General features: G+C 47.4%; 1 protein-coding gene across 1 annotated transcript in view; it reads left to right on the top strand.

Moving 5' to 3' along the window:
- STX8 (syntaxin 8) overlaps positions 1-12,878 on the top strand; it is a 253,376-nt gene that overhangs the window by 153,557 nt on the left and 86,941 nt on the right. Inside the window, exon 7 of the mRNA XM_060647291.2 lies at positions 911-1,012. Within this exon, the coding sequence (XP_060503274.1) occupies positions 911-1,012 (102 nt within the window). The remainder of the gene's footprint in view (positions 1-910; positions 1,013-12,878) is intronic.

Raw genomic sequence — 12,878 nt, 5'->3', positions numbered from 1 at the left:
ATCTTAAAAGAAGACAATTAGCATAAAAAAAACTCAACTTCACATAGAGGATTCTTTACAAGAGATGGTATTACTAAAAGATCTAAGGTTAACAAAAAAATTACCTAAAGCACTGAAGCTTTGGTGATTTTGAAAAGCCATAGGTCTATGTTTTGCTTTTCCGCAGCTTGATGGGACTCCGCTGTGCATGATGGGGAAATCAACACCTTCAAATTCTTTCCACCTTTCTCCCACCATGCAGCCTCCCAACTGCTTCCTGATTTCGGTTATAATTACATCGTCGCTCTTTACAACATTTATCTACCTTTTTGTAACGTAATCCCTGTATCTGCTGATTCCCAACTCAGTATTTAGATGGCTCCAGCTGTCTCCACCATCTCTTAGGTCATGGTCTCTGGCTTCTTCTATCCTAGAGTTCTTTATTTCTTTTCACCCCTTGGTTGGCCAGATTTCGTCATCAAGCAGTTTTCTCGAGAAGGACCCTGTCCTACTCTTCCCACCAAAGAAAGCATGCAAGAAAATAATTAGAATACAAACATAAGAAACAAGAAGTGTTCTCCTGTAGTCCATCTGCCATAAAGCTGGCATGACAGTGTGGCTGGGCATAACTTTGCTGGGTCCTGCTTTTCTTCCCCGGAACTTCTGACATTCCTCCTCTGTGTTCCAGACTTCCATTCAATCGGTTTTTCCCTTTGCTACGACTCCCACAGCCCTGCACCACCACCACCACCACCACCTCTCATAAATCAGGATTGCAGTTTCCAAAGAACACACATGAGCTCTTTACCTTTCCCCTCACTGCACGTGAGAGAATTATCAGTAGGGACTAGGCCGGCCTCCACTGTGATACTTTGATGTGAGCCTGGGTGTTTCTAGAGTCTTAACCATGCATCTCTGTCTTCCTTTCTAGAGATAATTGATGACCTCGCCAACCTGGTGGAGAACACAGACGGGAAACTCCGCACGGAGACCAGGCGTATGAACATAGTGGACAGAAAGTCAACATCTTGCGGTAAAGGATCTCGACACTTACCATTCTGCCTCCCATCATCACTTGTGCATCGACTCTGCTTTTAGTTGCCTGCGTTTCTCTAGTTACCACAGGGATTTGGTCGCTCTTCTATTGCAGACAGTCCCTTTTGATGAAGCATTGAAATCGCTAAGAGATCCCCAAATCTTGTAAAAATGAAGGATTATGAGTGTAGGAGAAGTATAATGCACTGTTAATTTTTTTTTTTTTTTAATTTAAAATAGGATCTGTCTCTGTATGCTTACAGAGAAAACCAGTTTGGGAAATCGTGTGACAATAGGCAGGTCGCTGCTGGTAGATGATCGCAGGTGTTGAAGGCGATCTTGCTTACTTTGTGCCTTTTTTCTACTTGTAAGCTTCATGGCTGAAGCTTGGACTCCAGAGCGGTTAAGAGCCCAGGTTCTGAAGTCTGGTGGAGTTCGCATCCTATATTCAGTGATGTTAGTCTTTGGCAGTCACTTTACTGCTTGATGCCTTGTGCATAAAATGGGGCTATCCGTGCCAAGACAAGAATCAGTTGGCGTGGCTCTCGAAACACTGACCCGTTGGCCCTGCCCTAGAGATTCTGATTAAGTAGGGCTGGAATGGATGCTCATTATTTGACAAGGACGGCAGGCAATTCGGACATAGATACTTGCCATTCTCCCGAAGCTCCAATGCCGATTTTTGTGAGGTTTGAATTCCGTGTTGCCTGTGCGTGGTGCTTCGCCCAAAGGTAAGTGATGATAAACGGTAGTGACAGTGGTACTGACCAAAGCGACAGTTACTGGGTGCTTCCTCCCACAAAGGTGCACCAGGTTTATAAAGCTAATACCTTTATTGGAAACAAAAGTATAATAGCAGTCAGAACACTGGTGATCAGAGCACACACTTTGCCTCTTAGCCCTTTCAATGTGAAAAATACAATGGATCCGTCTGATCCGTACCCAGTTTTAGAACGAGGATCCTCTGTGCGAAGGTCACCAGAGATGTGTAGCTTGAGAAGCATTACCTTCTTTACCTGGTGTGCTGGTTCGACAGACGTCTAGAACAACAGGGTGACTGAGGAGGTAGCTAAGGCCTCTGGAACCTCAGGAAGTAGAAGTCTGAGGGACCTCCCTGCTCCCTGTGATCACGTGCCTGCATTCCCTAGCCCCGGAATTCTCATCCACCAGATAGCAGACACCCTGTGCTTCTGCATCCTGCAAAAGCAACACATCCTTGCTTTTTACTTGACCAACCTTCTCACGTGACCTTGCTCCACGGGGTCTTCGTTCGGTGCTAGATCCTGAAACTTGGGAGACAGGGAGATGCGGGCTTACTCCCACCTCCAACTCCAACTGCCTTGATCTCTGTAGGAACTTAGTCTTGCTGAGCCTCACTTCCCTCACGTGTAAAAGAGTGGATAACCTGGTTATCAACATTAAACCGTGTAGAACAGGTGAAGCGTCTAACGCTGGCCATCTTCCCTGACTGTCCATATTTACGCGGAGAGGCCCTGCAGTGGGGTGGTTAATAGTGGGGGCCCTAGAGCCTGGCTGGACTTGCCTCCCAGCGGCACCCCTCACCGACTATGCGACCTTGGAGAAGCCCACGCTCCCCTTTGCCTCGGTTTCCCCATCTTCGAAATGGGAATGCTAATGGTAAACACCCGACAGGGTTGTTGTAAGGAATAAATGAATTAATAGAGATAAAGATACAGGTTTAGTTGCAGATGATATAGATGTAGATATATACACAGAGACAGATTTGTAGCACTTAGTGCGGTATTGGCACATGGTAAGCTGTGAGCAAGGATTAGCTCTCATCTCTGTGCATCTAAAGTAGGAACAGTCGTCCCGATTCAGGGACCGCTTTCTTGAAGTCTCTTTTACGTGCAAAGCAGTCATGTTGCTGTTAGTTTGGAATGACCGTGTATATGGATGTGTGGGTAAGCTTTTTGTATTTGCAACGCAGTGGCCCTCGGCACGTGTTACTCATGAAGTCACAGCGAGGAATGTTACTTCTGCTGCCAGTTTCTCATTTTATGGTATTGCTTGGTGTTGGTGTTTGCGCCCAGAAATGTGCATCAAATCATCTGACTTGAACTCTAAGTATCTCTTTTTAATAGAAGAAATTTAGAAACTCCCACAATTACTAAAATACATGCTTCTAAAACTTGGTATTTTTAAAATAAGTTAACTGTAAATTTGTCTCGTGCCATTTATATTTAGTTATACATAATCTGTAATAGAATTACTGTTGGCTCTTGAACAGTGCAGAGGCCAGGGGTGTTGACCCCCCTGTGCAGGCAGAAATCTACATATACGTTTTTTTTTAAGTTTGTTTATTTTTGAAGGAGTCAGAGAGCGCAAGCAGGGAAGGGGCAGAGAGAGCAGGGGACTGAGGATCCGAAGCGGGCTCTGTGCTGACGGCAGAGAGCCTGACACAGGGCTCGATCTCGCACATGGTGAGATCATGACCTGAGCCGGAGTCAGATGCTTAACTGACTGAGCCACCCAGGTGCCCCCTGTGTATCGCGTTTGACTCCCCCCAAAACTTAACTACTAATAGCCTGCTGTTGACCTGGAGCCTTCCTGATACCATAAACAGTTAACACATATTTTGTACCTTACATGTATTTTGTGCTCCTTTCTTACAATAAAGTACGCCGGAGAAGAGATGTTAAACTCATAAGGATGAGAAAGTACATTTACGGTCCTGCACTGTATTTTTGACAAAAATCCACGCATGAGTCAATTTGCACAGTTCAAACCTGTGTTGGGTCAACCGTATATGTAGGGAGTCAGAAGGGAGAAGTCCAGTAATACAGCATTGTTAAATAGACATTTCTTTATTCTTTCGGTGGAACTACTCTAAAGAGAATTCTTTCTCTTATCCCATCAATTTTTTGCCCCTCATCTTTTCTAGGCAGTGTCCTAAGTATTGTCGATCCACACCCAAATAACTAACCTTATAGTATTTCCAATGCCTGATACCTTTAAAGGAAAATTATTGCATTTACATTTTTTACAGGGAAATCTATCGTTACATCTCTGTTTGTTGGCAATCAGCACCAGTTTTGCATGTTGATCGAGGTTTATCCCGTGGCCTCCAAAGCTCTAGAGAGGCCAGACTGGTTTAATGACCCCTGCAATTAACTTCTGAGTCTCCCACTGATCAATATGAAGCCTGTGAAATTACGACACCCTGTGGAATTTACTGAGTGGGTATAGCAGCCCTCGCCCAAACTAACCTAACTTGAAATATCACAGTAAAATGTACACAACACAAAATTTGCCTTCGTAACCATTTTTAAGCGTGCAGCTCCGTGGCTTTAAGTGCATTCACGTTGTCCTGAAACTGTCTCCAATGTCTGTCTCCAGAACTTTTTCATCTTTCCCAACTGTGACCCTGCCACCATTCGACACTAGCTCCCCATTCTTCTCCAGCCGGCCCCCATCAGCCGCCATTCAACTTTCTTTTTCTATGAATTGGATGCCACCAGGTATCTCACTTGAGTAAATTCATACAGTATTTGTCCTTTTGTGTCTGGCTTATTTCACTCAGCATAATGTCTTCAGGAGTCCTCTATGCTCTAGTGTGTGTCACAGATTCCTTGCTTTTTTAGGCTGAATAATATTCCAGTGTGTGTCTGTCTGTGTAGATGTGTGTGTGTATATGTATATATGTGTATATGTATATATACATATGTATACACACCACATTTTACCTGTTAGTGTTTATCTGTTTATCTGTCCGTGGACTTTTTTGGCTAATGTGGTGAATGAGGTCACTATGAACAGGTGTACAAGCATCGATTCAAGTCCTGCTCAGAAGTCACATTGCTGAATCAAATAGTAATTCAGCGTTTAATTTTTTAAGGGACCACCATATTAACCTGTCCTTTTGTTTTGCTTCCAGTCCTTAAACTCTTAGTACTTTCTAGTAGTTTGATTATTTTCCTGTTAAAGCCCATTTGTGGGCAGGAGTCAGGGACTTCTGTAGCCTGAGAGGGGCAGGCAAGTGAGGTAGAAGTTACAGCCCTGGACCCACCCCAGTTGAAGAGTGTAGTAGGGGACCCTTCCCCCAATGAAGTGGGTCCCCAGAGAGATATACCCTTAGGGTAGAAGTGAACCAGAAGTAAGGTGCCCTTGGCACTGAAAAGACTGAGAAGGACAAGGACAAAACCATAGTTGTGACAAGTTGTGGGCATAGAAAGGAATTACGTCATGGGCATCTATACTCAGGATGGGTCAGAAACCCCATACTCTGCATTTGGTTTGGGGCAGATTCATGTGCTAGAGTGACAGGTGCCTGGTGAAAACAATGAAACACCTGTCTGGAGGAGGGTGTATTTATCAGGTCTCTAAGAATCAGCCAAACCAAATTTTCAGGGCGGTGACCAGCACGCAGTCAAAGATAACCTAGCAGACATGGAAACAACACAACATGAGCCAGAACCAGCAACAGACCACAGAAATCAATCTGCACTGACTCGCAGTATTAGAATTATCAGGCACAGATGATAAAATTAACTATGCTTATTATATTTAAAGAAAGAAATGACAGGCGTGAAAGGATCTTCAGAAAATAGGAAACTATAAAAAGTAACAGAAAATTTGAAAAGGGACCAAAATCTAGCTCCTAGGAAAAAAATAAAATAAAAACCTGAAATTCAAAACCCAGTGGACATATTTGGTAGCATAGAAGCAGAGAGAATCAACCAGGGGATAGGTACAAAAAAAGTGAACCATATTGCCTTTATGTAAGCTTTAGCTAGCATTTACAAGAGGATATCCAGATGCTACGGAGGTTACGTTAGGATCTTTGTAAGAAAGGTTTGGGGCGCCTGGGTGACTCATTTGGTTAAGCATCCAACTCTTTGATTTTAGCTCAGGTCCTGATCCAAGGGTCATGGGATCGAGCCCCACATCAGGCTCCATGCTCAGTGAGGAGATTCTCTCTCCCTCCCTCTGCCCTTCTGCTCATGCTCTCTCTCTAAGAAAGAGAGAGAGAGAAAGAAAAAAAGAAAAGAAAAAAGAAAGAGGGGAGAGAGGAAGGAAGGGAGGGAGGAAGGAAGGAGGGAGGGAGGAAAGAAGGAAGGAAGGAAGAAAGAAAGGTTTGGTGGGGGGGGGGGGGCGAGGGCTTGTTCCAGGTGCCTGGGACATATAGCAAAGAGTTGATCCCCTGCACTTCCCACATGCAAGGCTCGATTGATCCTTTCCACATAAGCAGACATGCACATGAAGCTTCAGGCGGGTGTGTTTTAACTGTTTGTGGGGTAGGGAGTTAAGTGAGTCCCTCAAGTGTCCCTGGGTTACTGTTCACATGGCACTCCATTTGTTTAACTCTGGGGACTCAAGCGAGCTGAGGGTGGCGGCCAGCACATCATCATTTTGAGTGCAGAAGGTTGTGAACCGTGAAAAGGTCTTTTGTTTCCCTACCCTTAGTGTGTCTTCCTTGCCGATCTGATACATATATAAGTCATAGATGCTTCCGCAGTGAGGAAATTTCCAGTTCTTCATCCAGACCGAATTGCCAGGGGGCCACACAGAAGGGCCTGGTGATGAATTTGTCTGTGTGCTTGTTAACAAAGGATTCAAGCACCTCTTTGTGAACCTTTCACTCAGGAGCCCGGGCTGTAAAAATTTTACTGAGATCTTTGTGTGGCTCTTCCTCCCTTTCCCTTGCCCCCCCGCCCCACCCCCCAAATCGCGTCCAGTCGAAAGCAATACTGTCTTTTTCCCGCCTCCAAACGCAAATCAGCCTGGTGTTTTCCACCGGTACCTACGCGTACTTTCCGATCTGTTACTTGTATCAGGACGTCTCCACGAAAGCAAGATCTTTGTGATCGCGGTTAAATATTCAGAGTGCCTCGTCCTCATTAGAATTCAAAATAGAGCCTCGTCTGAGTCTGACGGACAGAGCCAATTGTGAGAGGCCAGACTGAGTGTTCTGAATGACTTGGGCTGAGGGGCTCGGTTGCTTCTCAGCATATTGACTATTACGTAATGTTGTGCAAGCACATCGATTGTGATTTGAGCAGCATTTTGGCGACGCGGTGAGCAATCAGCCCGGCCGACACTGCGTTAGCACCGTCTCAGCCCGGACCCCTTGGGGGTTACCCTTCCGCATTCGGGAGCCTGCTGGTCTTAGGGAAGCCACAGCATGGGTGTGGAGCCACAGCTGGGTCACAGCGTGGGCTTGGCCGCTTAGGCCCCGGGGTGACTCAGAGGGCATGCCCTCTCTGAGGCCCCGCTTCCTTCTTTATGAAACAAGGGGAATAATGACCAGTCTGCATGGCTGTTGTGCAGACGGAGTGAGAGCCAGCTGGGCGGCGTCGGGACTGGTTGTAGTGCCTCCTCAGTAGACGCCAGCGCCGCGAAAGCGCGGGTTTCGAGCGGTGGCCGAGAGCCGCCTTCGTGAAATAAGACTCAGAGGAAGCCGGTGTGCAGAAAGGCTTTTAAGGAGAACAGTGATGGCCTGAGTAAGTTGGGCAGTGATGTTCTGAAGCTAGGTTTTTATGTCCTCACTGGATGAGAAAGAGTTGCTTTCTCTCAAAGAAACTGAAATTTGTGATCTTGTGGCGGAAGCCATTCCCGGGCATGAGTCGGTAGGTGCCACTCGTAGTGGGGCGCGGAAGGCGCCGCCGTCCCTTTGGGTGGCGTGAACGTACTTTTTCTTCCATTAGCTCTTCGGAAGCTAACACAACGTAGGTAGAAAACTGAGTTCTGAGTTGTCTGGTTTATTTAACCGACCTCGGAGACAACGTAATCTCCCAAGGAATGGTCTTTAAAACCCTACCGCAAACACAGATAATTAGAGATCTGATTACGGAGCTTTTCTTTCTCTCGCTGCTTCTCAAGAATACTCTTCTGGCCTTTCTCCTGCTTCTTTCTTTCATCGTCCTTCTTTGGGATAATCCAGTTAAATTCTTGAGCTCCCATCTTCTTGACACACACGTGTGTCCGTGTCTGTTCCCCAATGTCGTCTTTCGCTCGGTGTCCATGGAGAAATGCCAGCTCCTCCGCTAAGGGATGTCAGCCTTCAAAGACCCCTGGGGGGCAGCTGGGTGGCTCCATTGGTTTCTGCTCAGGTCACGGATCTCACAGTTTCGTGAGTTCAAGCCACGCATCGGGCTGTAGGCAGACAGCGCGGAGCCTGCTTGGGATTTCTTGGTCTCCCTCTTTCTCTGCCCCTCCCCCGTTCACGCTCTCTCAAAATAAATAAATAAACTTAGAAATGGAAAAAAAAAAAAAAAAGGCCACCTTGTCCTCAAGCTGCATTTCCTGTCTGTGTATTCTTTCCTTCTTCCCTGTTAACAATGAGCGTCATCCGTATGCCAGGTGCTGGGCTCAGTTACTGGAGCAGAAAGGTGGGTGGGCTCACGCCCTTCCTGTCCCGGGCACCATAGAGTGGAGGAGAAGGACCCAGGGACTGCAGGGAGCCCCGGCGGAGAAGGATCGCAGTCAGCTTAGGGGCTCCCGGGTTTAAGAGGACACAACGTGGGGGCAGAGGTCTGAGGAGTGAGGGGGGATAGACGTCCCCAGGGTCTGGTGTGAAAACCCAAAGTGAGCAGGATGCATCTTCTGTGATCCCATGTGACAGAGGGAAGAAAGGAAGGAGGGAGGGGCAGAGGGAAGGTGGGAAGACGTGTGTCAGATCTGTAGAGGGGTGTTTGCTAGAACATCTGTAGCCGACAGTGTTCCCTCAGAGCGGTGTGAGCGGGCCAGGCTCGGAGCCGGGTGGCCAGAGATGATCTGTGACTGTAGTACTTCTGTAATTTAAATATTATTTGACATTTCAAGGAAAATGTATTTCTGTCTTAATATCTTAGCGTCTTCATTTTTTCTACCCGTAGCATTGTTATAAGGGTGATGGCAATACTCTATTTTAACCTTTCTGTCTTTCTAACATTTTATTATGAGCCCTTTTTCCTTTTGGTACCATTGGTAACATTCTATCAAACATTCTATTCTACCGTCATTTACTTAGGACGGTCTTGTTTGGGGCTTTTAGATTGTTTCCTCATTTTTGCTGTATATGTAATGCTGTGTTACATCAAGCCTCTTTCCATACATAGGATTTTTCCCTGTCATGTAGGGTCTCCGTTAGGATGCTTCCAGGACCAGAATCACAGACTGGGTCTGGCTGTCTTATCTTGAGGAGGCTCTGACTGGGAGGTTGTTTGAGCCTAGAGAAGGGACGGGAGGCAGGAGGCCACAGACAGGGGAGGAATCTGGCCGTGTTGAACTCCGTGTAATAGGAGTGCTCTCAAAATGGAACCAGAGGTTGGATCTGGACAGCCAGGAAAAAAGAAAACAAAACAAAACATGCCCATTACTTATTATAACAACGTTACTTATTTCCCAGGCAGATTTACCGACGCCCAGGGTGGGAGCCATGTTGATAGGTAATCGTCAAATTATTTTCCAGTCCCCCACTCGGACTTCTCAGCGACGGCATGTGGCTAAGATCCAGTGCCACTCTCCCCCCGCCCTCGCTCTTCTTGAATAACTTCTGGTATTCCAGAAGGTTCTGTCCACCAGAAGTCCCTCTTCTTCCTTGATTCCCGTGACACGGCGTCATCCCAAAGTCCGCGCTGCCGCCCCAGCTGCTCAGCCCTTCCCTTCTTTTTTTCTCGTACTTGCCGGGCACCGAGAAGGAGAAGCTGGGAAGGCCTGGTGGCCCGCCTTGGGGAGCTCTCAGCCGGAAAGGGAGGCAGCAAGCTTGGGGCCCCATGATGAAGACTCCTGGGTGTTCACAGGACGCCGTGTAAGCGGCCTCATGGGGCCCCTCATTCTGGAAAGCTGAGTGGGAATCTAACAGAGGTGGGTTAGCATCCCAGGCAGTAGGTTTGCACGAGGCACAAAGACCCGAGACGACCCTCAGTTTCCCAAGCAAGAAATGGGGCCGGCCGGCTGGGCCCAAGGGTGCCTGCCGGAGAGGCGTGGCTGTGAGGCCGGGGCCAGCTCAGGGGGGGCCCAGGCTGCAAACCCAGCCTGGGTTTGCAAGTCAGGGGATGCCGTGCCACATTACCCGTCTGCTTCTCTTCTTGGGAGAAGCCTGAAACCTGGATCTTCAAGCGAAATCTCCCCATATTTCCACGTTGACAGTAAATTAGCATTTAAAAAAATTCCCACGCGGGCCAAATAAAACACGTCCCAGCGTACTCCGTGGGGCCCCCTTGTTCCCATCCATCCCGTCAGCCCCTGGGCCTGTTGGGGAATAACACCACAATCTCTCTCTCTCCCCTGTTCAGTCGCTTCGTGTTCTCACCACTGTGTTTCTGGCTCTTGTCCCGTTTATGTAGCCGCTAAAACTCCTCACGACAAAGTCTGTCGATAGGCACAGAAAAACGCGCGTGAGTCATCTGGATTGCTTTTGTGCAGCCTGTGGCCCCGCGTCTTCTGGTTCTGGTGTCCGAACGCGGCAAAACTCCGCCCAGCTGTTAGCGTTATGGACAGAAACAAGAGGAGCCCCTCTGCTGAAGGTGCCCTTATTTCTTAAACATGCTCTTCTCGGTTGATTTAAAACTTGTTCCCCTTCCTTTTCCCCATCTGCTGCCTGTTAGACGAAGTGACTTTTCTCCGTCACGGAGATGACAGATACCAAGCAGTAAAACCTGTAGAGCGCGAAACTCATAGGACACCTGCCTCTAAAACCCAAGAGAAAAACCCTAGCACTCCATGAATACATTGCGACCGCCCCCAGATTCATTTTAGGGGCTAACGTGTTTGGCTCACAGACCCCTTCTCCGCCGGGCACCCTTCAACCCTTCCTGCCCCTCCGGGGCCCTGTGGTCAGTCATGAAACGTGTCTAATGCACGCCTGAGGCGTCTGCGGTCAGATGTCTTGTATATGCGACCGCATCGCTGTTGTCTGCTTTGATTTTGAGTCCCGACTGTGGAAAAGCCCATTTTTCTGCTAACAGCATTTATTCTGGAAGCGGGAACAGGAGCAGTGAGTTGAAATGTTGATGCTTCGGCTTAATCCGGGCAAAATGAAGCCTTTGAGAGAAGCGCAAAATTGGAAAACCTTTACTTAATGGAAGGTGATTGATAGGGGCTGACAGCCTCCGAGCGATCGCCACGGCCTCAGAGGCCTCCACGCTTCTGTAATCTGCCGCGAGGCTATCATCAAGGGGTCAGAAATGATCATAGAGTAGAATCACTTTTTGATTATTGTTTTTGCTTGGTGTGGTTTGGAAAGATAAGGTGTGATTTCCAAGAGCGGCTTCTGTTGTCACGGGAGTAATAATTACACCGCGCGGGCCTCGGTGGGTGCCACTCCTGACGTGCGTGTTTGTGCGTGTTTTTCCGGTAATGTTTGTTTGCCCGGGATCTCGTGCGCTTTCAGCTGGCCCTGTGGGGCCAGCAAGTGCTGGCCGGGCTTAGAAGGACCCCCTGGGACGTGTATGTTTTGCATACTCAAGGTATACTTTACCTCTGTCATTTTGTGTACTGCCCAAGGTGGGGAAGAGTGCCCCCAACACCTGTTCCAAATGTCTTGCCAATCCAACCTAGCCCTTCAGGAGTCCGCCATTACACCCAAGTGTCCTCATTCATACACTGATTTTCTTTTATATTTGTAAATTGAGAGGAAACGAAGATTTGGATTCTGGGGACGCCTGGGTGGCTCAGTCGGTTACGTGTCCGACTTCGGCTCGGGTCATGACCTCACGGTCCCTGAGTTCAAGCCCCGTGTCGGGCTCTGGTGCTGACAGCTCGGAGCCTGGAACCTGCTTCGGATTCTGTGTCTCCTTCTCTCTCTCTGCCCCTCCCCTGTTCACACTCCGTCTCTTTCTCTCTCTGTCTCTCAAAAATAAATAACATTTTTTTTTAAAAATTAAAAATTTTTAAAATTAAACAAAGGTTTGCATTCTGGTTGTGACTGAAGTCGCCCACATGTCTTTGAACACGTAACATCGGTGGCTGAGACGAGATGCTCTTTGAGGTTCATCCAATTCTGTCATCCTATTTTCACACCCCTTTGAAGAGAATCAGGCACCCTGCCCCAACCCCGCTGTACCCTACAACACGCACACAGAGACGAGCCGGGGGTCTAGACCAGAACCCGATTCTGCAGGGTGGCCAGCACCAGTTTAGATACCCACAGAATCAGGGGCGCCTGGGTGGCTCAGTCAGTTAAGCGTCCGACCCTTACTTTCGGCTCAGGTCATGATCTCATGGCTCGTGGGTTCAAGCCCCACTTTGGGTTCTGTGCTGACTGCTGTGAAGCTTGATTGGGATTCTCTCTCTCCCTCTCTCTCTTTCTCTCTCCCTCAAAATAAATAAATTAATTTATTTTAAAAAAAAAAAGATGCAGAATTGGGGCACCTGAGTGGCTCAGTCTGTTGAGCATCCGACTTCGGCTCAGGTCATGATCTCACGGTTCGTGAGTTCAAGCCCCACGTCGGGCTCTGTGCTGACAGCTCTGAGCCTGGAGCCTGCTTCCGATTCTGTGTCTCCCTCTCTCTCTCTGCCCCTCCCCCACTTTCACACTGTCTCTCTCAAAAATAAATGAACATTACCAGAAAAAAAAAAAAAAAGATGCAGAATTATATCCTACCTGAACAGGGACTTTGGCCTGCATTGTTGCGTGTTGCCTATCTTGGCTGTAAATGTTGTTAACCAACGTCTGTAATTTTTCTCATCAGAACAAAACAAGAAAGATAGGGGAAAATTTTTAATGGAAGATACAGAGAAAAGTTTAGCAGATTTCAGTCTGTATCCAAATAGGAAAATAAAGGGATGGGATTATGGGAGTGACTCCTGGGTTTTGAGTTCAAAAAGTTGTTGCCAGAAACAGATTCCTAACATTTTTCTCTCAAGTTCGGCCATTTTCTTTCTTTCTTTTTTTTTTTTTTTAATGTTTATTTATTTTG

The sequence above is a fragment of the Panthera onca genome, chromosome E1 (genome assembly GCF_046562875.1).
Source record: "Panthera onca isolate mPanOnc1 chromosome E1, mPanOnc1 haplotype 2, whole genome shotgun sequence".
Lineage (NCBI taxonomy): Eukaryota > Metazoa > Chordata > Mammalia > Carnivora > Felidae > Panthera > Panthera onca.
This window is presented reverse-complemented; position numbering and strand designations above follow the sequence as displayed.